Genomic DNA, 25,019 nt, shown 5'->3' with positions numbered 1-25,019 from the left:
CTTTTCGTTAAGCATTTTAATTTATGGGAAATTCTGGTAAATGTGGTATTTTACTTCCATGTAGCATTCAATAGTTATGAGAATTTTGTCCTCTTATATTTAAATCTTACTCCATTGCAGATCACGTGAAAATAAGGGACTGAGAGATGTTAATAGATTTTTTTAAGAGGATGAATCGTTAATAGATTTTTTTAAAAAGACGAAACGCATGGTTCCAGTAGAATTTTTTTGCTGTGAAGTCTTAGAACAGGTCAAGCAAGATGGTTATGGTAGGGGGAGACAGTGAGCCTGTTTTTTAAAGCTACACTGAGTTTTAGAAGAGAAGAGAGAAGGGATCTGTTTAATCCTACATACATTTGCTGAACCCCAGGCATTGTGTAAAGCCCTTGAAGATACTAGCTAAACATAAGTTACAGCCCCCAATGTGCTTTTACAGATAGGGAAGAAATACAAGTCACACACAAATAATAATTCAGAGTAGTAAATACCATGACCATGGTTTAGAAAATGGTATGCTAAGTGTGACGAGTAGAATGTCTCAATATTATTCAGCTGCCCAGGAGGGAAAACCCTAGAACCAGAGAGAATTACAAACTATATATGTAAGCAAGGATGAGGTTATACCAGCATTTCATTTCAATTCCCAAACACCTCATCAGGTATTTAAAAAACTAATTCTTGAACATATTTAAGCCAAGGTCACACAGCATCTGTAGCTGGAAGAGCTTCTGCTGCACAGAATTGATTTGATAGATTCAGGTAAAGTGAAACACAAGTATTTCTCCACCTATAACCATTCTTCCATTTGTCCTTCTGCCAATAGCTGTGTTATAATATTCATATTCATTGGGCCATAAACATCTTTTTCAGCATTTGTATGCCCTTAATTTCATGACTTTCAATTTTTCTTTTTTGAGGTCATATTTATGTTGTTTTCAATTATGGAACATAGGTGAAACACCAGTAGAACAGGTAAGGCAATTTTATACCTTTAAAGATTAGGTTTGAGGTCCTCTTTGGGGCTCTGTCAGGCAGGACAGCATATTTCACTTTTCACTGGCAGCTGTGTAAAGATATATAATGGTCTCATGCATTTTAAGTATAATGGCCTTTATATCTTTGGACTATTCCTTCCAAGCACAACAGGATTTATTTACAAGGACAGTTATTCTCCTTTGTCTTGTTAATAAGTGGCTTGTAACCATAAAGGTTTTAAGGACCATCCACTGAGATTTTCTTTTACTAAATGGCCAAATTTTCCATGTTTAGATCTTTATAAAATTTCTGATAGTTAACAGTGTAGATAAATGCTTCAAGACAATCTTTGATGGCTTGAGGGCTTAATCCTGCCTGGAGGTTTGAAAAGTACTCCTCAGCATCAGCTATGGGTGAAGTTTCAACTCTGCTCTTGATAAATTAAACCTTGGCATTTTGATAATGGGACCCTCCAACCAGGCTTTTTCCCACCAGGGCTTCTCTAAAACTGTAGTCACTAATTACTACTACATTGCTAAATCCAGTAGTCCAGTCTCAGCCTTCGTCTCACTTGATTTGTTGGAAGCCCTTGACATACCCTCTTACATGGAACATGATTTTCACTTGCTTCTAAGATACTGACTTGCTTAGTTTTGCTTCTACCTTGCAGTCTGCCTTCTCAGTCACCTTTGCTGCTTCCTCCTCCTTCCTTCTGACTTCATAGTGTTCTTTTGCTGATTCTCCCCCTGGAGAGCCCCAGACCTAGTTCCCGTGACCCTTTTTATCTACATATACTCCCTGTCTCATCCAGTGTTGCAGCTTTTTTTTGATGGATCTTTATTTTTATTTATTCGTATGTGGTGCTGAGAATTGAGCCCAGTGCTTCATGCATGCTAGGCAAGCACACTACCACTTAGCCACAACCCCAGCCCTGGACAGTTCTTTTAATAAACATCTCAACTTTAACATGTCTAAAACTGCTATTTTTCCCTTCCTAATGTGTTCTACTCAAATCTTCCCCATCTTCTTGGATGGCATTTCTCTTTTTAAGCTGTTCAGGCTAAAAGTAGATTATTCTGAACCCATGTCTCTCTCCTCCCACATTAAATTCACTAGCAAGTACTTTTTTTCTTATCTTCAAAATATGTTTAAAAATATGACCAATTTTCACTGTCTCCATTGATCCAGCTCTCCATCTCTTGGCTGGATTTTTCAGTAGTATTTGAAGTACTTTCTTGGCTTTTAGCCCCTCAACCAAAATTCTAGTCAGCAGCCAGGGAGTATATATAAAATAATAATGTAGATCATTTTTTTTCTTCTGTTTGACTACTATCAGAGAAAAAGTGACTGCTTAGATTGTATCCTTTTGGCTAGTCACTCTTAGCCTATTGTGAAAGCTAATCTAGCTCTCAATTTATGAGATTAAAAAAAAAATAATAACATGCCAAAAAATCAGAAGTTAAAATGTAGACCAGACTTTAGGGCTATGGAATTAAGAACATACCTGGAGTCAGAAGGTTGGTACATCAGTTCAACCTTCAAAGACTATGTATGTGGTCAGCAGAGATAATAAGAAGTGAAAGCCAAGAACGAGTTCATTAAAATCGACCCAGTGAGAGAGGATAATAGTTTGTTCTGTTCTGAAAATAATATTGGAGACTCTCTCAGATGGTAAGGAGCAAATTTAGGTGTTAAGGGGCAAATGCATGCATAAGATGGTCACTAAAGTAACCTGTAGTTACCTTTATTAGCATAGTAAAAATCACACCCCCAAGTAGAAATCATACTCCCAGGTAGAGACTTAAGATGGTACTGAGACACATGGACAAACATGTAGAAGAGCACAGATGAAACTAAAACTCAACTTCTACCTGTGACATCAGCAAGAAACCAGGTTTCTGCCTACCCATTGATGCCATAAAAGCTGTGTACCATTTTCCTTCATTTGAACCAGTCTGAGATTGATCTCCCTGCATAAGAACAAAAAAAACATTGTTCCTGTGCTAATGTGGCTTTATCTGGTTGTTCTGGTAGACAGCCCAAGAACCCATGGGAGTCCATAACCCATAAATCAAATCTCTAATATTGCTCTTATTATCTGTGCTATGGCCACACTGGCCCACAGGATTCCAGGTCCTTCACACTGCCAATTCTGCCATTTCAGAATTATGGCTCTCTCTCTCAGCTCATGTAAAACTTGCTCAAATGCCAATTTCCCAATGAAATTGTGACTGCCCTTCCAAACTGCTCACTGTTTCCCCTCCCCAATCTTGATCTCTTTCTCATCTGGATTTCTTTTCAGATGTTCTGACATATTGTGTTCTTAAGTTTGTTGCCTTCTCTTCACCTGTTAGAAGATAACCTTCCTAAGGGTAGGATGAATTTAATTGTTTATTGACATCCTCAGCTTCTAGAACAAAACCTCACACACAGTAGAAAATCAATAAATTTTTCTAAAATGAATTAATCTAATTAAACAGCCATGAATTATTTGTGTGATTTACTAGGGCTTGACCCAGGGGCACTGTACCACTGAAAACTATATTTCTAACCCTTTTTATTTTTAATTTTGAGACAGGGTCATGCTAAGTTCCTGAGGCTGGCCTTGAATTTTCGATCCTCCTGGCTCAGCCTCCCAGGTCGCTGGGATTACAGGCATATGCTACCATACTTGGTTTTGATCCATTTTTAATGGGAAAGATTGTGGTCAGAGAATGTCTGTATTGTAGACACAGTCAAGTAAATAACATGAACTGTTATAGCTATTGGCTTCTAGAGATTTTATTAAAATGATATACAGTCTTATCTGTTGTTAATTTAGTAATGAGACAGTTGGGACTCAATTTACTGTTTTAGTAGGTGTTGTGACAGCACTGTTTATTTCAGGGGTACCTTATCTGTCTCTTTGCCAGGGATCATCCTAAAACATGGTAAAGTCAGAACTAAGTAGAGGAAAGCAGGTCTGGGCAGGAAGCCAGCAAGCAGTGAGAGCAAACTAGTCATGTGGTTTTCCATCTTGGGAGGAAGGGAAGAGGGGCAGTCAGGTGTAGGGCTGGATGATCATGTAACAGCTGAAAGAAAACTTTTTAATCAGCCAATCAGATATGGGATAGATGTTGAGTTTGTGATGTGAACTGGAAAACTAAAAGACTAAAGGAAAATAAAACACAATGATAAAAGTAGTAGCTAATTCCCTTCTAACCAAGGACTAAGGAAAGCTATGTGTGAGTGTGAATGTGTGTATGTGTGTGGAGGGGGCGGGGTGGGGGGAAGGTGGCTACACATACTAAAAGTGGTAAAATTCATCTCACAGTCTTTTCTGGGAGCCCTGACAGAAGCTGAAGGGCATGATTAAAACCACTTGCTAATAAATAATATTGGGGGAGGCTAAGAAGTTGCTGACATTGTAGCGGTAGAGAAACAAGATTCTGAGCTATTAATTCATAAATCAATGTAGAAGACCTTCAATCTAAGGTCCCCAAAATATAAAACTTCATCTTATACCAAGGCAAAGTTTACTTATGGTAGATCAGTACCAACTCTGTATAATCATTTTATAAGTGTCCTGTTTAGTTTTATAAGGACTTTGTGCATGCTAATTGGTTGTCATGGAAACCTACCTTGAAACCTGCTATTGTAATCTATACCTGGCTTGAAGTGTATGTTAAGTGGCTTAAAGTCCCTTGTGAGGCAGAAAAGCATCATGACTCTTGTTGCTTCTCAAGTCAGGGCTCTAACAGGTTCATTTATAGAAGCAAGGCAGATGTGGAATTATGTTTTCCCTCACCAAATACTCAGCCTGCCTTGCCAGTGCTTGGTGTTCATTGATGGGCTCTCAAGTTCATGAGAGAAAGAGAAATCAGAGGCAGAAGTTCTGAGGATATGCTAGACTCCCCCACAGATTCTTATGATTTGAGCAGAAATGGAAGGCTGCCACTTTTAATTATTCTTGTATAGTTACTGGCCATTGTAAACCTGTGATTAATTCTACAGTACTTATGCAAAGGAGGGATACAAAGCCCTTTAAAGTTCCCTGAACTTTAGGCAGCTGGAAAATTCTGGCATTGGTGTCACTATTATAGTCCGGAGTAGGTTTGTGGAAGAATAATGTTTACTCTCAATCTTTAAATATATATAATCAGCCTGTTATCTCTCTGAATTAAACACTATCTATCATCATATCTTTTTTTTAACAAGGGCTGACCTTATAAAATAAGGAACAGAGTAGATATATCACCTCAAGCACATACAATAGCAGTTGCTTTTAAACCAAAAGATTGAGAATTCCTGAGCAATATCATTCCACCTTAAGCTAAGGAATAGTCATGACTTTCTTCTAGGCTCTCTATCCAAAGCTCTTTTATAATAACCTCCTTGACATTGCCCTCACCCCTTCCTACCTTCCACGATTTCATTTAGAATCTTCAGGATTCTTAGGCCCATTGAGAAAAAGGGTAAAGAAGTTAAGAGATGAGGATTTCCTTGGATAAAGAGTTAATGTATGGATATATTTACATGAACAAGTTTTTGTATAGTAGCTATAAATTTATAAGTTTTAAATTTTGAATGAATATTAAATGTTTTTAAAACATAGCTAAATCATAAAAAGTTATATACAGAACACTGGTATACATATGCCCTATTAAGAACATGAACAATATCTAAGCTAAATCCCATTCCTGTCCTTCCTCCATAGAAGAACTTATATTTTATATTTATGTTTATAATTTCCTTGATTTTATTATAGTATTCAGTACATATATTGTAACCCTCACAATATATTGTTTGGTTTTGCAAGACTGACAGAGAAAAGTGAAAGTGAGTTTATTTCCCCTTCATTTTTAACATTGTGGTTAAAGTGAGGTAGGTGTCCAATTAGATTACCCTTCTCAGGAGACCTGTGGCATAAAGCTGTGGACACTGAAGCTGTCACATTCCTTAGGTCTAATGATTGCCCTTATGGCAAAGCTGGCTTCAGGCCTCTGCTTACCTTGTTTGCAAGGTTCTCTCCTACTTTTATTTCGCTTTCAGCTCCTTATGATTCCTTGCTTGCTTCAGAATTCATCAGTGCTATTAAAAATACTTTGTTTTCGTATTTTACATCACTTTGGCGGTGTTTATTCAAATATTCTGTCTGAGAACTTGGCTGTTCTTCTGGAAATGGAAGACTCTATATTTCACTTGCTGGTTTTACAACATTCACATTGTTTTCCTGTGCTTTATTTTCATATACACACATCTATATGATCCTGGAAGAAACTCCTTTTGATTGTCTGCCAATTACCGTTTTTCACTTAATGTTTTTGGCTGCTCTCTTTAAATGACTGCATAGTAATTTGACAAAATGTATGTAAACAGCTGATTACATTACTTGACTTGTTGGAACTTATTCTTCTCATTGGAATGCACCTGGGTATGAAGTAATATAAATACATTTAAGAATTAAATGATAATTTTGTTTAGAGTTCATACACGTGTGTGCATTTATGTGTATATTTTCTTCTAGGCTGTTGCACTGAATAGTAATAAAGATTCCAGACAGAATTTTTTGCGACTGTTTAATGGATGTGTTTACAGTGGTGTGGAAACTTTGGGGAAGGAGCTGTTTATGTACTTTGGCCCAAAAGCTTTACGGTAAGATAAACCTGTACAATACATCTTATCACTCTTATTTAAAGGATGTGTAGAAGGCTTTTCTTACAGTTTGCCAGGTGTCACATTTAATCATGTAGAAAGTACTCTATGTTTAAGAGAGCTCTAATATAAGAGGTTGAGATTCTATCTTGGAAAGCAATAAGCAGAAGAAGAATAAATTGTGATGTCATCATTACTTGGAGGCTAGTCAATTTATTTCTTTTAAAAAAATGGATAGGCTAGCAGGGCTTCCCAAGATGCATTAGTGCAGCACATCTCTGTTTTGCTATTCTCCAAATTCCCTGCACTGCTATCTCCCCTCTTGTCATCAAATGTTCATTGCATTCAGTAGCATCAGTTATTTATATTTGTGACAGGCCCTACTTTGGCTTAAATGTATCACTAGATTTTTTTGTATTTTTCTGTCTTTCTTCTTTTTCTGAAACCTTCAACAGAACTTGGGAACTTATTGAATTCAAAAACTTTCTCAGAAATAACAGGTTCTCCATTGTTTCAGAGTTCTTATGGAATTTCATGGCTACTGTGTTGGCAAAGGATAAGCAGTCTACTGCTTGATTAACTTAAAGATGAAAAGTGTCAAAATGTATGTAATTGCAATGCATGGTCACCTACTTAATTTTTGCAGGAAAATGAAAAAGGTCTATGAGTTAATATGTCTATTGAATCTAAGTCTGTCTTTTCTGGATTTAGCCTAAGCTATTGCAAACTATAAAGATGGGTCCTGCTTCCTTAAATCCTCTTTAGTGTTTTTTTTTTTTTTTTTTAAGGTATTGAACTGTTATCACCTTCTTTAAAGAAAAGAGTTGTTATTAGACCCTGTACTTTTAACTGAAGGTGAATAAAGCTTACAAAGAGATGGTGTGACTCTATGATTGTTATTTATTGCATCTCATCTACCACATATTTAGAGTACTTCAGGTTGATGTAATTGCTTTTCCTTTGAGGTGTTCTCTCTTCATTGTCAGCAGCTGCTGTCCTTGGACAACATTGTCACTTCATAGTTTTTCTTAGTCTGGGATTGATAACATCAGCATATGCCTACTGGTTCATGCAGTAATGATATATTGCAGGTTACATTACTGCTGTTGTAGATTGATGTGATTGAAAACCCTTAGCTCTGGACAGAGTAGGACACAATGGAATCCATGCACCATAGTTGAAAACATTGATATGTTATTGATTCTCTGATGGTAGGTGCAGATTTATTTCTGTAAGATGAAAAGGAGGCTTTATCAAGTGTTCTCCACCAGACTGATAAGGAAGGAATCATTTCTCAGGGCAGAGCTGTCAGTAAGTGTCCCATGAAGTTCCAAACAAGGGCAATCACTTCCTCAAACTACATGAACGGAGTACCATCCCTGGAGAGTACCTATCTCCAGATGAGGATAGGAAGAGAATGCAATGGTTTGCCTCTGGTTTCCTGCAACCTTAACAGCTATTTTATGTAACAATTCAAGGTCAGTGGCAGATCAGCTGTTGGAATCTAAACTCAACAACTTAAAATCAACTGAATCCCCTTTCATAACATAACATAAGCTTAAAACCTGTGCTCCCAACCTATGCTTCTTAGGGGAATGGATGACTGTCAAGTAAATGTGATCCTTTTGTGAGGCTGCAGGTCTGTGAGCCTGACAGAGAAATTTAGTGTTCATTTATTACTTATTTTCTACCCAGAACACAGGTCTGCATTTTAGAGAGCATGTAGCAGGAAACATGCTTACAGATTTCTTACAGTTTTCCCTTAATACCAAGCTTTTCATGATGAAAATTGCCCATGGATTTTAATCATAAGATATGTGTATTTCAATGTGCAGGCTGTGAATCCTCTGGGATTCATTTGTTTATAAAGTAGAATACAGGTGCAGTCCACTCTAAGGAAATCTGCCATGTAAAAATCCATACTTCAGAAAAATACAAATTAGAATGTGATTGCTTCTGTTAGCAGATGAGGTATCTAAGTATTCATAATAGTGCCATAAAATACTAAAAATTATTTTATACACATTTATTTTATGGGCACAGTTGTGGTGTTAGTAGTTTCTATACTTTTTTGGGATGAGGGTAGGTACCAGGGACTGAACTCAGGGGCGCTTAACCACTGACTAACTTAGTGCCTCGCCATTGCTGAGGCCGGATTTGAACTCTCTGTCCACCTCCCACAGCTTCCCAAGCTGCTGAGATTATAGGCATACACCACCGCACTCGGCTTTCCTGTTTTTGAACAGTAACTCTTCAGCTAAAGCAAGGCAAAAATCATTTTCAATTTTTTGTTATAAACATAACAAATACTAGAATAAACTGAAAAAGTATACAATAATGCATTCAGGATTCCACTGCCAAATATAATCTTTATTGACTTTGGACACATATATTGCCGGTACAATGAACATATATCTATATGTCTACTCATCTAGACCTACCAACTCTGCAAGCTGTTATTTTTCAATCAAAATGGATACAGCTGTTACATTTTGGCCTATTATTTTATAAGATATTTTTAATGAATATCTCTCCAAAATACTTTTGTAATTTTGTGATTTATAATGGATTATAATTTAGTATTCATACTCAAACCAGAAGCTATACCTGAAATATTTTGTAGGCTTTGCCATTCTAGATAAACTTTATACTTAATCACTTTTGTAGTTCATTGAAGTTTAAATGGTATGAACCTTTAATATGATATGCGAGAGATGATATACAACAATTCTTAGTTTGCTAAGATGTCTTTATGAGACCTATCATAAACTAATTATAAAAGGGTTTTACAGCTTAGATATATTTTTTGTAATCTGTTAAATAACTTTTTAGGAAGGACTGAAGTGTGATAAAGATTCTAAATTAAATACTTTAGGGTAATAAATACCTTCTCTGTGCCACTTGTACACTTTGCCTATTCTCAGTGATTTTTTTTATGGTTGTCCTTTATTAGATTGGAAAAGTTTCCTTTTATTTCTGCTTTGTTGAAAATTTAAATCATGAATGAATATTACATTTTTTCAAGTATTTTTTCTGCATCTATTATGATCAGTACATGGCTGTTCTTGTTTGTTTCTATGGTATTTTAGTCAGCTTTTTCACCATTGTGACTAAAAGATATGACCAGAATAATTGTAGAGGAGGAAAAGTTTATTTGAGGGCTCATGGTTTCAAAGGTCTCAATCCACAGACAGCAGACTTCATTCCTTAGAGTTCAAGATGAGGATGAACAAACATCATGGCAGAAAATTATGGTAGAGGGAAGCAACTCATATGGCGATCAGGAAGCAGAGAGAGAGTCTCCACTCTTCAGATACAAAATATATCCCCCATAGCCACACTCCCAATGAACCACTTCCTCTAGTCAAACCCCACCTGCCTCCAGTTACCACTCAGTTAATCTCATTAAGGATTAATTCACTGATTAGGTTAAGGCTATAACCCAATCATTTCTCCTCTGAACCTTCTTGAATTGTTTCACACAAGAGCTTTTGGGGAACACCTCACATCCACACTGTACTATATGCTGAATTATACTGTTTGATTTTTGAATTTTGAATTTTGAATGACTTGCATTCTCAGGACACATTCTACCTTTTTATGATATATTACCCTTTCTATATTTTGCTGGATTTATTTTATTGAGGACTTTTGCAGTTGTCTTCATGAGCAATATTGGCCTGTGGATTTATTTTCTTCTCAGTATCTTTGTCTAATTTTGGCTGGTCTCCAAATGAATTGGGAATTTTCCCCTCCCGATTTTCTCAAAGAGCATGTGGAGATCTAATATTGGTACAGTATTAAATGTTCTAATGTATTTGGAGGCCCAGGAAGAAAACAGAAGAAGTAATGACCAAGAATTGTACAGAATTAATGAAGATGTGGAACAAGGTCAAATGGTCTAACATACTTTTAACTAGAATTGCAAAAGAAAGAAATAATTGGGCAGAAGACATCTTTTGAAGAGTTCAGTGACCTGAAATTTTCCTTATCCAATCCTGGACTCAAAAACTCAAAAGAACTTCAAATAAAAACAAATATCTCTCACATATACCCAACCAACATGCTAAAAACCAAAGATCAAAAGAAATCCAGGAAGCAACCAGATAAAAATAAACATCATATACAAAAGAACAAAGTTAAAAAACACATTAGACTTCTCATCAGAAACTCCGCAAGACAGAACAACCTCTTTAAATTGCCGAATAGACAATAAGCCTTTCAACTGAGAATTCTAAGCCCACTGAAAATATCTGTTAAGAATGAAGGTACAATAAAAACTTTCAAACAAACAGACACACACACACACACACACACACAAATAAAGAAAGATAAGAGAATCCAACACCAGCAGACCTGTAACACAGAAAAGTAAAAGGAAGTCTATCTCACATAAAGAATACAGTCATGAGTTGAATTTGAGTCCACAGACAGAAAGCAAAAGGGAAATTGGAGACTTTGGAGTAAACACTAAGGATATTTTTCATGTCTAAAGAATACCTGTCTTTTTGTTTGGATAATTTCTGTTCATCTATTTTCAAGTTTGTGTGTTTTCCTCTGCTGTGTGAAGTCTACTGATCTGCTCCTTGAAGGAATTCTGTTTTTTATTTCTCTGACAGGAATTTCTCATCTCTTCATGTGCCTTTATACTAGATCATCTCATATATTAATCACTAATATATTAATGACTGATATATAAAAAAGGATTGTCTATAATGCATATCTTAATTTTAATTTAATGTTACTCTTTCACTACATGTCTCATAGTTTCAACATTTGGGACATTTTTTTAATCTATTTCCAGTGACTGTGTTATCTCTTGATATTGGATTTTTCAGTGTGTGCATGTGGTATAGACATTTGTATTCTTTGAATCCCAGACAGAATGTACAGAAAAACAAGAGCAGAATCCCAGCAATTACTTCTAGAAGAAACTGAATCCCAGAATGCCTCTTCTGTCAGCTCATTAGTTTGGGAAACTGAGTGGATCTCCTAAGGAGTTGGTGGAACTTGGTTTGGGTTTTGGTGGGCTGTCATTGCCTCCTGAAGTTCACCAAGGACTTCAAAGCTCCAGCTGCTTCTGCTGCTCAGTGTGTTGTTTCTCTGCATTTCTGCCCTGCTCCCAGCTCTCAACAGATCCTGCATATTCCTGTCACGTAGGGAGTCTCTCTACTCTTGCCACTTCCTTAGTGGAGACTACTGTTGATTGTTACTCAGTGAGAGGCTCATGGTTGTGACCATGGAAGTTCTTATTTCTTCTGGATGAGCATGAGTCTTGGTCAGGTCCTGTACATGTGTGTGTAAGGGTTGCAGTTTTCTAGTAGTTACTGTCCCTTTTCTCATAAACTCTACCTTACCTCTGTTTGTGTGCTTGGGTCCTAAAGTTTCCTACCTCTTTCTCAGTGGAAGCAAATTTTTCTTCAATAATTGCAAGATTCTGTGTCAACGTTGATTTCCTGTCTCACCCCTAAGGACAGGTGGCTTTTGCTTCCCCCTCACTCTCACCAGAGAATCATCTTTGCCTGGGCCAGGTTGCAGGAGTTTCCTACTCTGCCCCTTTGCAGACTGCTGAAACTTGTAAAATCAGTAAAAAACTTGTAAATTGATTATATGAGCAGTGGAGATGTCCTGGCAGCTTTTTCTTTCTACCTCTCCTTTTGCTACAGCAGCTTAAGACTTTCTAAGACTTCGTATTAGAGAAGTGTTCAAGAAGCAGACAGAACTTCATAAAGGCAGGTGTCATGCCACAAAAGGCAGCTCTTTCAGGTCTCCTGCCCAGACTCTTCCTCCTCTTGCCCATCTCAGCAATGGATGCCATGAGTGCAGACTCTCTTGTGGGACTCGGGGATTCTGAACTGTCATGCTTGCTCACACTCAGTATGTTTCCTTACCCCTTTTCAGGGTGGTCTTTTCTTCCTATGTCCTGCCATAGATATAATAATTTGTGTTTTCTGACTTTCTTCACAATGGGACTTGTCATTTTGGAATTTTGCCTACCTGATTGACTTGCAACCTCATGTCTGTTATAGATTTCAGTAAATGTTTGGCTTTGTAAATAATGTAAGTTTTCCTCTCCGTGTTTGGGTGGAGCTATGTTTACTTCTGTATCCTAAATAAAAGTAAAACTCACTTTTTTCATCATCACATGGTTAAAACCCTATCTTTTAACAATCTTTTTAGAATGTTTACCACAGGTTTTATATGTTTATACTTAACATTCTTTATTATCTTTAGGACACTTCTGACCACTTGCTAATTTTACTAAGCAACTGCCTTATTTGCAAGGTGTGGTTGTTAGTGACATGAACTGTGACAGTGCTATTGTCTATGCTGTTTTGTGTACTTCATAATGTTCAGACTATTCCGGTAATGATAGCCTAGAAGAGAGTGATGTTTGAAATAGGATCAGGGCTTTTTTATCAATTTGTTTTAGGAGGCTATTTCTAGCAGAGATTTTCTTACTATCATTTCAGTTTTAGTTTGGGCATAATTTTATGTTACAGCTTTGACTACAAATGACAAAAATACAGTGCAAACAAGTTTGATAATTACTTATTGTAAGAATATGGAGTATCTATGAAAGCTGAAGATAATACAGATGGGTTGAGGGAGAACTAGAAGCAAAGACTGAAAGCTATTAGGACTCTCTTCATTTCTTGAGTCTGTTCCTCACTAAATCTGTTGTAGACTTCTTCTCTGAAGACAGGTCTTCCTTGGCTTCTCTGGTACCCATTCCCACATGGAAACATTCCCACAGACAGCTCCCATCGTAGCTTTTCCAAAACTAAGAAGAAACTGATCTCTATGTGTCTAAAATCCATGAATCCAGCTTAAGACAGGAGCTCATTACTTAATTGTATCAAAGTCACAGGATCAGAGGAAGGGCTAGAGAGACCAGTTCAGGTTTGGCTTAAAACCCACCCTTGGGCCAGACAACTTCAGTTGGTAGACAGAATTACATTATGCAGAGTCTCCTGTGACCTTTGGATGGGATGTAGGAACAGCGAAGTTATGAGGATCTGGGAATATTTTTCTTAACTAGGTTAATTAAATATAGGAAATACTGAAAACCAAATGAAACTTAAAAATCTCATTCTTGTCTATGGACCTATGTACTGGTTTATAAAAACTAATATATCAGTTGTTAAAACAATGTAGATACTTACTATGTCTTGAAAATTTTCATGATACTGATATATTCTTAGTCTAAGATAAAAGGTAATTAACACAACACTAAACATAAAATTTGTTATCAGGGCTTCATTATTATAACATTTGGCTATTTAATAAAATAAAAATATAAGATAAAAATGTTATTTTTATGCACATTTTTCCCTCAAATTGAACAGGTTTACAAGAAAAAGGCACATTTACTTTATTTACAGTTCTTATTGAGGCTTTTCGTGCATTTGAATTGGGTCTTAACCTTTGAAATTTTTGATGTGGATGTGGTTTCATTATGGAAAGTGATTTAGAATCCACTTTATGAGGCATGCAGCTGAAAAGATTTTAGATATGATGGCTTCTGGGCATGACAGTTGCACACCTTTCACTGGGGCTGAACCTCCATAAGCTAAATTATGGAGTACTTACAGGCACACATTTTTCCTGTCAAGAACTATGGGGCATGTAAAATGCATTTATGATTGATAGTAGGGCACACAGAGTTTAAAACCCACATTTTTAAAGTTAGACTGGTTAACCTTGTACAATACTATAACATGGTGCTTTGGAATTAGAAGCACAGAGCAGTAACATTTGCTGCCAAAAGAACCATATTTATTAACTCAACAAAGCTACAAGAAGATGGATTTGAAAGGCAGAACACAGTATTTCATCTTGAGAATCATTTTTGATCTTCATCATCAGAGGCCTCACAAAACCACTTCTTTTTTTTTTCTTATGTTACTGGACATGCTAATCAATCCTATAAAATCTGAAAGGTTATGAATTTTTCATCACTGCATTGTAACTTTAAAGTTAACCGTAAATATTTATAAATCCCTTCTTCCCAATACATGTAAAGGTAAAAGAAAATGAAAAGAATTGAAGACAATAGCATTTTCACTTGTGTTCTCTCTCTCTCTCTCTCTCTCTCTCTCTCTCTCTCTCTCTCCCTCCCTCCCTCCCTCCCTCCCTCCCTCCCTCCTTTCTGTTGCTCTTTCTCTTTTCTTTATATACAAGATTTTGCAAGAAATTGTTTCATTGCTCAGCGCAAAGCAATGGGAAAGAAAAATATCTTAAACTGTAAATCTTATTTTGCAGTAGGTAAACATTTCCAATCTACTGTGGCTAGAAAAAGGGAATTTGAATGTTAGTGACTTTGTAGAATTTATAAACACAAACTATTGGCATTTTAAATTTAGCTTTATCTCAAGCCTTTGAATCAGAAAACACCAAGAGATGCTAGACTGTTCTATGAATAAAAGATATTTCATCTGATAAGAAGGACAGGAGTATGTTTTCTTGGGCTTATTGTTGGGACCTTGTTATTCTCTAGGAACTTATGTGTAGGTTGAAACACTGTCACATCTTCTAGCTTTATAAGGATACAAAGCTATAAGGAAAAAATATATAATATTAGTGACAATATTTTGCCCTTTAAAAGTGCCCATGATGACTAACATTTATTTTATTTTATTCCAAAAAACATGAAGGGGAAAGTTTGATGCATGATAGATTTCTATTTAAAAATGGGTTTGACTTTGTTTCAGGATTCATTTTGGAATGAAAGGTTCCATCATGATTAATCCACTTGAGTGTAAAAGAAAAAATGGTGTTTCTCCTGTTTTTGAAGTGCAACTCACCAAAGATTTGATTTGTTTCTTTGACTCATCTGTAGAACTCAGGTAAAAAATAAAATAAAAATACTTACCTGCAAAACTATGGAGCTTAGATTTACGGTTTACTTTGGGTCATCACCTGTGTTTTTAAGTAGTTTATATTTGATGAAACCTCATGATAAAGAAGGCTTCAAATAGAATAATTTGTTAGGGTCTTCATTGTTCACCCAAATAACCCTTGTGCCATGATTATCATAAAGTGTTTATATCAAAGCTTATTTTTAAATGACACTGTAAAATTATAAGCCAGTCTTAACAATTAATGTGTTTTTTATTCCTTTTTATAGGAACTCAATGGAAAGCCAACAGAAAATAAGAATGATGGCAGAATTAGACATATGTTCACCTAAATTTAGTTTCTCAAGAGCAGAAAGTGAAGTTAAAAAACAGACAGGTCGGATGCTATGTGATGTGTTACTGGATCAAAGAGTGTTGCCTGGGGTAGGCAACATCATCAAAAATGAAGCACTCTTTGACAGTGGTCTCCATCCAGCTGTTAAAGTAAATTTTAAGTATTTTTAAAATTGCATATTTTTTTTAAATACTATTAAGGGACCCATGTGGAACACTTACACTTGGGTTGCAGTAGCACATTCTCCTCATACTTCAGGTGTCCTTCAAGTCTTGGGTCATGTCCAGTTCTCTTTGTAACCAAATCTGACCACCTCCTTAAAACTGCAGTGTGCATCTCCTTCTCCTGCTTAACTCTCTCAATCTTCCTTAACTTGCTTTGCTTTTTATTTTTTCTTCACCATGTATTTCTCTCAAACACAATATATTTACTTATTACATTTATTATTCAACAAATCTGCCTTGTACTAACCAGAATGTAACCTCTGATTAGGACAAGTCTGCTTTGTTCAGGAATGTATCCATGTATCTAGGACACAGTTGCTGACATTTGATGGGCTTAGAGTGAATTTTGTAGAATATGTAAATCATTTAAGCTCACAACTTTCTTTTTCTATCTGGCATATTCAACACATACTCTACACATACTCATGTATTCGTACTTATATGTGTTGGTGAAGATAGAAAATGTAGTTTCAGTAGAATGATAAGAATGGAATTCAGATGACAGGGACTAAGCAATGAGTGATCAGTGAGCAAGTGGAAACAAAATACAGAGTTCTTGTTCCTTCTAGTAGCTTAGATTAACATGAAGAGAAAAATATTACACTGCTAGAAGAGAATACCAGGATAGGGATGGATCTAGTTTTTGTTTTTCTATATCTGGAGAGATTTGAACCTATTTCTAAATTGGGATAAAAAAGAACTGGCAGAGAGAAATGCTAAAACTATAGAAAGAGGATGCTGGTCAATAATAGAGCAAGGTTGTGAAAGTTCAGAGAGATTGGAACTCAAACTTCTCACTTAGAAGTCAGAGAGATTGGAATGCATGTGTTTCAGTTTCCAGAGAAGAATTCTGCATTAGAACTTTATCCAGTTCTGTTACTACTTAAATTATTTGTAACTCTATTAATTAAATCATTTCTATCAACTGTTATTTTTACATAATAATTAATTCTGTTAACTAAACTATTTTATATAAGTCCAAAGTCACCTTTTTGTTTTATACAGATACATTCTAGATGGTTTGGTAAAATCCAAATCAGTAGGAATAGTTTTAAAAGAAACCAGGTAGTGATAATTTTAGATTAAGTTCTGTTTTTTGACACTAGGCACAAATTAGTTCAATGTGGCAATAATGAAAAAAATTTTAAGCAGAAGGAGCTGTTTTAAATCACACAGATCTCAATGGAAAATGTTAAGAACAAAGGGTATTGTGATGAACTGAGAATTTGCTTTTTATCTTACATCCAGCCAGGCATTCTCTTAGTAAAAGTCCATTACCCATAATTCCTGTGGGTTTAAAACTTACTGGCATTTCTGAAGTTTAGTTATTCAGAGTATAGACATAATTATTGAAATAGTACAGGTATGCATACAAAGGTTTGTCTTAATATGTTTTTAGATATGGTAAGGAGTAAATATTTTTAAAATGTATAAATTTTAAATTTAAAAAATGAGGAACATTTATAATACTTTTGGAAGATTATGTTGATTAGACAATTTTCATTTTTATAATCACTGATAATTTTGTGTGTGTGTGTGTGTGTATGTGTGCATATTGTGTATTCAGGCACATACAACAAGAGTAAGGTATCAGAATTTCTTTTGGATTTACTATTGAAAGCACATGTACCAAATGAAAATTAATTCTGCATTGGTAACACTGAGATTAATGCCACTTTATCACACAAAAAACCATTCTCCAGTAAGGTCTATCTGAGTTATTCCATGTGTCAACAGTACTTTGATATTAATGCATGTATATAAATTCATATCTTTTTAAAACCTATTATGACTTTGATGGTCACCTACTCCTATGCCTAGTTTTCCTTCCTCCTTTCTTTCTTTCTTCCTTTTAAATTTTCAGTTTTTCAAATCCAGCAAGGCTTTGCAAGTAGCTGAGAGAAAATGTTGGGACTTTGAAGATGTCTGATAAGAACATTCAATAAATACTTGAATTTAGAATTAAAACACATTGGGATAATAAATCAATACCACTATCAAGTAAAAATAAAGCTACAGTTTAGTGAATGACACTAAAAAGATATAATAAACAGAGTTCTAGAAGATATGCATATATTTTAAATCTATTTAGTTTTATCAAAGAACTATAAGTGTTTTTTTCCCAATAGTGAATAAATTATGAAATTACACTCAATGATTTTTTTCATTTTAAGGTTTGTCAGTTAACAGATCAACAGACCCATCACCTTGTGAAGATGACTCGCGACTTCAGCATTTTCTTTTACAGGGTAAGAGTTGAAACTTTCAGCTATGTAAAATGTCAATGGTTTCCCCTTTTGATTGCATCAGAAATGCTAAGGTTATATATAGCCACCTAGTGGTAAGAGTATAGAGATACAAAAAGGGAGAGGGACATTTTATGAGCCTAATTAATATTTTAAAATACTAGGTCAGAGGTCATTCCAAGTTTGTCTAACCATGATTATATTGAATTCTTCTAAGTTGGGAGCAGCTATGTTAGCTGTTAGTCTATGCATTCTGCATAGACTCTTTTGGATATGTGAAACAGAACATATAAAAAGATAGACTACTTTGTGGATGCTGATTCATAATGGCAGGGAGGGCATGAGAAAACTGGAGGAACTGTGATTGGGCAAAGGGGGGTAGGCATGGGGGCCAGAAAGATGGCAGAATGAAATGGACATGATTATCCTAGGTACATGTGTGATTGTACATATAGTGTGATGCTACATTGTGTACAATCAGAGAAATGAAAAGTTGTGCTGCAATTGTGTACCATTAATCAAAATGCATTCTGCTGATATATATATATATATATATATATATGATAAATTAATTAATTTAAAAAATAGACTACTTTGGGTAAATAAACCTTAAGTGTAGTTTCTTTATCTGTAAAATAATATTTCTCTGTCTCCCACAAAAACTATTCCAGGAATGAAATAAGTACTTGCTAACATGTAAATTTTAAAAGTTAAATATATGTATACATAAAATTCAATAAAGGCATTTTTTCTTTTTAAACAACGTGTTTCAAATAAATCTGTTTTTCTGCCAGTCTTTTCTATACTCAAATTCTTATATTTACTATATTTAGAAAAGAAAGTATTGTAGCATTCTTCATTAATTAACTTAAAGTGTCAATGAACATTTTGCTTTACATATTTGCCTTGAGTAACTAGGGCTATTTTAAACCAGCCCATTTTCTGCCCATATTAAATTGAGTATTTTTAGTACCTTTTTTAAATTAATATATATTGTTTGTGCAATTTTCAGCTTATATGGTGAACCTTATTTCTGGGCTTTTAAATTTTCACACAACTGATGAAAATTATTTTAACTGTATGTGAAGAGCATAAAACCTTCACAGAAAATAGCAAAATATCTTTTGAAATTGTATTTATTCTGAAATGGAACATATTATCTGCTAGGATGGTATTTGATTTTTCTTTTCCAGTGAGTCTCTAAGGTAAAAAGGAAAAAAAATACTCTTGTTAATTTTTTTCCCCTAGAAATAAGGTTTTTGGCTATTGTAACTGAGTGAGCAGCTTCAGTGTTCCAAAAGTAATCATATTTAAAACTAATCTAGTCTTTTTCTTCTAACCACATAATTATGTTCAATTAAAAAAATCTTAAAAATCATAAAAACATTTTAATATATAAAACTTTTATGTCCCATTTAGATAAGAGGATAAAGATATGCAAAGAATAATTTTGAATACTAATAAGATAAAATGATTGAATTATGTCACACAAATCTTATTTAACAAACATTACTGAAGCTTGTCAATACATTTTCCGTAGCAAAAAGAAAAGACTATATGGAACTATGTTCAAATATATGTAAATTTTTAACAGACTGTTTTCAGAGATGACTTAAAGAATTTATCTTTGACTCCTTAGCAACACTGTTTAAACATATATTTATTTTTCTTTTAACTTTTATTTATTTATTTATTTTTGTTAGTGCTGTAAAACAGGATCTGGTGTCTTTAAACACTGCAAGGTTTACAGGCGTCCTAATTGTGGTCATTGCCACTTCAAAATAACTGTATGTCGCTTCGGGGAGAATAACAGAATGACATATTTCTGTCCTCAATGTCAAAAAGAAAATCCTCAACATGTTGACATATGGTAAGAAACCTCATTTAAAGGGATACTGTTTGCCTCAGTTATTTAACTAAAAGGTTAATAATCAGAAAACATAACTAAGTATATATCAGGCTACTCTTAAGAGTACATAATTCAAAAGTATTTGAATCTTTGGAAGAAAATAGTAAATAATGTCATCAGAGAACCAGAAGGAACCAAAGCTGATTATGGATCACTTCTCAATTCAGGAAGAAATCCTCTAAATCAGGTGATAATATCCCACCCTTGGGTGCAATCTAATTTGTAAAGTGAATATCCTAGTCAATAATTGGGAAAAAAAATGCAACTATCTTCAGAAGTCTTTGCTTTATTTAGAAATGTGTCATAAAATTTAAGCAGGATCTTATTTCAGAATTTGTCTTCTTAATTAAACAACAATTATACTCAGCAAAGAACAAAATTATTACACTTATTAAACATATGTGTAATGATTTTGTTCTTTGCTGAGTATAATTATGCATTCAAGAACTGGGGTAGTAAGCACAGGATGGGTTTGAAGACCCTTTATAAGATGAAAAGGACTGTGGCTCAGAGGTAGAGCGTTCACCTAGCATGTGTGAGGGCCTCAGCACCACATAAAAATAAATAAAATAAAGATATTGTGTCCAACTACAACTAAAAAATAAATATTAAAAAAAAAGATGAAAATGACTAAAGCTTCTGACCTAACTGGTGGCTGGCCCACAGTAATATTTTAGGTCTCCTGGAATCTCCTTGTATCAGTTCAGATTCATTATCTAGTAATCCCAACAAAATCTGATTATTTCCTTTTTGCCAACACACTCCTTAGTAGAAGATAGTAGATGAGTGTGCCTTGGCAATGCCAAAAGAAAGATTAACAGCTACTCTGTATGGGATTATGAACCAAAATTACCAGTACATGAAATGCTATGAGTTCAGGGATATTAGAGGTTTATACATACAGAGAGGTTGGAAGATCTCATAAAGTCAATTTGAATTTTACTTTAAAAAATGGAATTTTGGTTAAGTAAATGAGAAAGTACACATTATTTAATTTAAAAAAAGCAGCATGGGGGCTGGGGATGTAGCTCAGTTGGTAGAGCACTTGCCTAGCATGCACAGGGCCCTGGGTTAATCCCAACGACCACTCCCAAAAAAGGGCAGCATGGCCACCAAACTTGAATCATTAATAAGCAGACATGCTGGAGAATGAAAAAATATCAGCCAAGGCTTTGAAGGCTCCATTGAAGGCTAGTGTTACAGGTTGGATGAAATCAAATAATAGGGATCATTAGTAGTTCTGGAAATGGTTAATGGGATTAAGTAATTTTGACTGTAGCATGTAGTTAACATGGAAAACGAAAAAATAGGAAATGCATATGAAGAAGCCAGTGCAGAGTAAAGGATGAGAAATGGTTACCAGGCGTCTGATGTTTAGGAAGATCAAAACACTGGAAAAGCACCTTACATAAACTTTAAAAAGTCAACAAATTAGTGACATATTTGATATGAAGAATAATGCAGATAATATCAGAACCAAATAATAGACGTTTGTACTTTATGGGTCTGAGAAAGTTGGGATATAATGATAAAGATACAGCAAGTGTTGGGTATGTGAAGTAACAGAGTATCTAGGAAGATTGTCTTATGGGCTCATAGAAGTGTTAGAGTTTATGGCTGGAGGGTTATTACCACACTCTTGTTAGAGGAAACATTAAAACTTTTTCAGTTCACTGAGAACAAATGAAGATGTTCTCTATTGAGTAGGAGGAAAACTAAGCAAAGGGAACAAAATGATATGACTGCAGATTGAAAGAGAAGCATGGCATCCCTTGGCTGTGCAGAAGCTGGGGAAAAGAGAGAGGGCATTAGGTATGTAGAGAGCTCTGCGTCACAGCATGAAGATCCTGACTTCTTTCTTCATAAATATACCTGAAGCTACTTTTTTTTTTCTCTCTCTCTCTCTCTGCTCCTTGTTTTATTTTCTGCATTACCCCTTCTCTTGTTATCAACTGCTTCTAAGTCACTTTATATCCCCTTCCTCTCAGCTTCTTCACCTGATTTTACCATCAGAGACATCTGAAATAGTTAAATAATTAATTATATTTGTTGTACAGGTTTATGTTTTTTTTTATTTTTTATGAGCAAGAAACTATTTTTCATAATATGGGTATACATTTGGCCACATACACTCAACACAGTGTCTGGCAAACAGAGACTTCCTTTATATATTTGACTAGGTGATTAATGTTCTATATTTATTTTTCATGAATTGATAGCTTTTCAGATTTAAAAAAATTCTTATTCTTCCAAATCATCAAATATTATTTATCATCTAAATAAGGTAATTAATTGTCATTAACTGGCAGCCTCTTTTTGATGAATATTAAATACTTTCAATTTTTAACTAAATTTTTTTCTTTTATTTTAAAGTCACTTGAAGTTAACTTGAAGTCTGGAAGGCCCAATAGCAGTGACCTAAATATTCCTTCAATTGCTAAAAGTTTACTGAACTCCATCATAAATCCTACCCAAATTTTCCAGTTTTTATTAATCATACCACATTTTAAATGCCTGTATCATTTATTATTGAGTCTTAATTACATGCTAGTTGTCATAATGTATGTATGTAAGTATTGTTTCTTTCAGAGAAGATAAGAATTTTTTTTATAATCTTTTTAAAATTTTTTTATAATTTTTAAAATTTATTATTTAATTTATTATGGTTCACTATATGCCAGCTACAGGAATACAATGTAAAATTGAATAGTCTCCACCTTGCTCGAGATCTGAAGTGAGAAGTAAATGATTAAATAGATAAATAAAACCTGTGGATTGGTATGGATACACTAATGGCAGTGGAGGAATAGAGCAGAAAACACAAAAATCTACGTGGGAAGGACAAGAAAATCTTTCTGAGAGGTAAAATTAGAGCTTCCTGTTGAAGGAAGTAGGAATTCATCAAAGATGAGGAAGGAAAAGGATTTCCTGGGAGAGAAACAGCACATGGGCAAGTGCAGAGGGAAAACACTGCATTTGGAGAGCTATGCATAGGTGGAGAGGATATTTTATTCCTTTAAAAAGACATTTAGGTCTTAAAAACCATCTAGTTTGGAAATGTGCTGATTGTTAGTTGCCAGTTAATGAGAATTTAGTGTTGTTTGCAAGCCAAATCTTTTTTTCTAAAGTTTTTAATTTTCTTTTTAGATAGAATGTATTTTGACATATTATACATACATGAAATACAACTTCCCATTCTTGTGATTGTACATATTGTAGGGTTACACTGGTGGTATATTCACATATGAACATAGGATTCAAGCCAAATCTTAACACAGGCCTGCCTGCAGAGATATTTGAAGGGATGGAGCAACGAGAGGGCACAAAAGAAATGAAACAACCTGTGATGGTTTAGTCTTGATACAGTAAGCTTGCTTTGGGAAGAAAGTTTAACTGCGTAGTTGTCATCTTTAGAACATAGTTGAAAAGGGTCATGCGACCAAATGAATAGTGGGGTAATTCAGAGAATACATCAAAAGCTGTAAGAACCAGAGCCTCAGGGACAGGAAACCATGAAGGTGACTTTACCTAGGTTCTACATATATATAAGAAGTAAAAACAGGACATGCTGCTTCCGGCTTAAGCTTCTTAACTTCAACCTTAGGATAATAAGGTGTTTGTGTTTGTGTTTTTTTTTTTTTTTTTTCCTTCCCCCTGATTTTAGCAGAAGAAATGTATTCTGGAGAGCTCCCAGGAAGTGTTGGTGTTATAAGAGTAAAAATGTAGAGTAGAAGGAATGAAGTAGCATATGATTCAGTTGAAATAGAAGTTGAGTAGCAAGTTCTTTTTATACAAACATTTAAATATACAAACCTTTTGTATATTTATACAAACCTTTTGTACAAACCTTTATACCAACCTTTTGCATAACTTTCTTTTAGTTTTATTAGCATTTATATTGGCATTTTTAAAAAATCTATTTTGTTTGGACAAAGAAAAATCAGTTGCTACCCATGCTAGTATCTTCTCTCCCTTGAGAAATGCAAAGATCCTCCACTTGTACTTTATGCCCCTCCCATTCCCCACTTGGGGGTAATCTGAGGTAACAGTGAACTTGATAATATTTGCAAAGCACAAAGAAGAGGCAAAAAGGTCCAATAGAGATCCTTGTGAATAACTCTTTGTGATTACCTTAATTATTTTGGTGATCAAAAGAAAAAAAAGGATCTCATGAAAGAGGTAGAAGAATAAATGCTATAGCAACAAAGTGGTGAAGTGCTTGAGAGAGTTATTCAACTGAGTTAGAGAGGATGGTACCCTCTATAAGCCATTTGATTTGATAGCTGGAAAATTAAGATGATCTTGAAGAAAGCTCTTTCTGTGGAATATATAGATTACTATATTACAAGGGGAGATCATTCTAAGAAAATCCTGTCCACATGTGTGTATAATATGAGGCAATGATAAGTAGTGATCACTGATCTCAAGAAATACCAAACACAATAGAGGACAGATAATAAAAAGGAAAGTTCATTCTAGATGGGATAAGCAGATTAAGTCCCTGAGGAAGAGATTGTTGAAAAGATCTAATGACTTGTAAAGATAGGGGAATAGGAGAAAAGTTTTTAAAGAAGGTAGCCTAGAAATCAAGAACCTCTGACTTAAGGAAGAGAAAGAAGGCAAGGATGATTCACCAAAGCAGAAGGAAGGAGACACAGACCAGATATCATGCATAGCCTGCTTGGGCATGGAAATAAGTTTCCATTTCATTTTGAGTATAACATGAAGTCTTTGGAATGTTTTGAACAGGCATGAACTCATTTAGATTTTAGAATATCACTAACTTGAAAAGTATTGACTGAGTGAGCTCAGAAACTCACTGAAAGACTTCAAGCA

General features: G+C 34.8%; 1 protein-coding gene across 1 annotated transcript in view; it reads left to right on the top strand.

The window, feature by feature from the left end:
* The window catches only part of Neil3 (nei like DNA glycosylase 3), a 43,492-nt gene that overhangs the window by 5,422 nt on the left and 13,051 nt on the right, over positions 1–25,019 (top strand). The window contains exons 2-6 of the mRNA XM_027927171.2: positions 6,482–6,609; positions 15,324–15,458; positions 15,740–15,953; positions 18,203–18,277; positions 19,978–20,144. Of these exons, the coding sequence (XP_027782972.2) occupies positions 6,482–6,609; positions 15,324–15,458; positions 15,740–15,953; positions 18,203–18,277; positions 19,978–20,144 (719 nt within the window). The remainder of the gene's footprint in view (positions 1–6,481; positions 6,610–15,323; positions 15,459–15,739; positions 15,954–18,202; positions 18,278–19,977; positions 20,145–25,019) is intronic.

The sequence above is a fragment of the Marmota flaviventris genome, chromosome 3 (assembly GCF_047511675.1).
Source record: "Marmota flaviventris isolate mMarFla1 chromosome 3, mMarFla1.hap1, whole genome shotgun sequence".
NCBI classification, from domain to species: Eukaryota; Metazoa; Chordata; class Mammalia; order Rodentia; family Sciuridae; genus Marmota; species Marmota flaviventris.
This window is presented reverse-complemented; position numbering and strand designations above follow the sequence as displayed.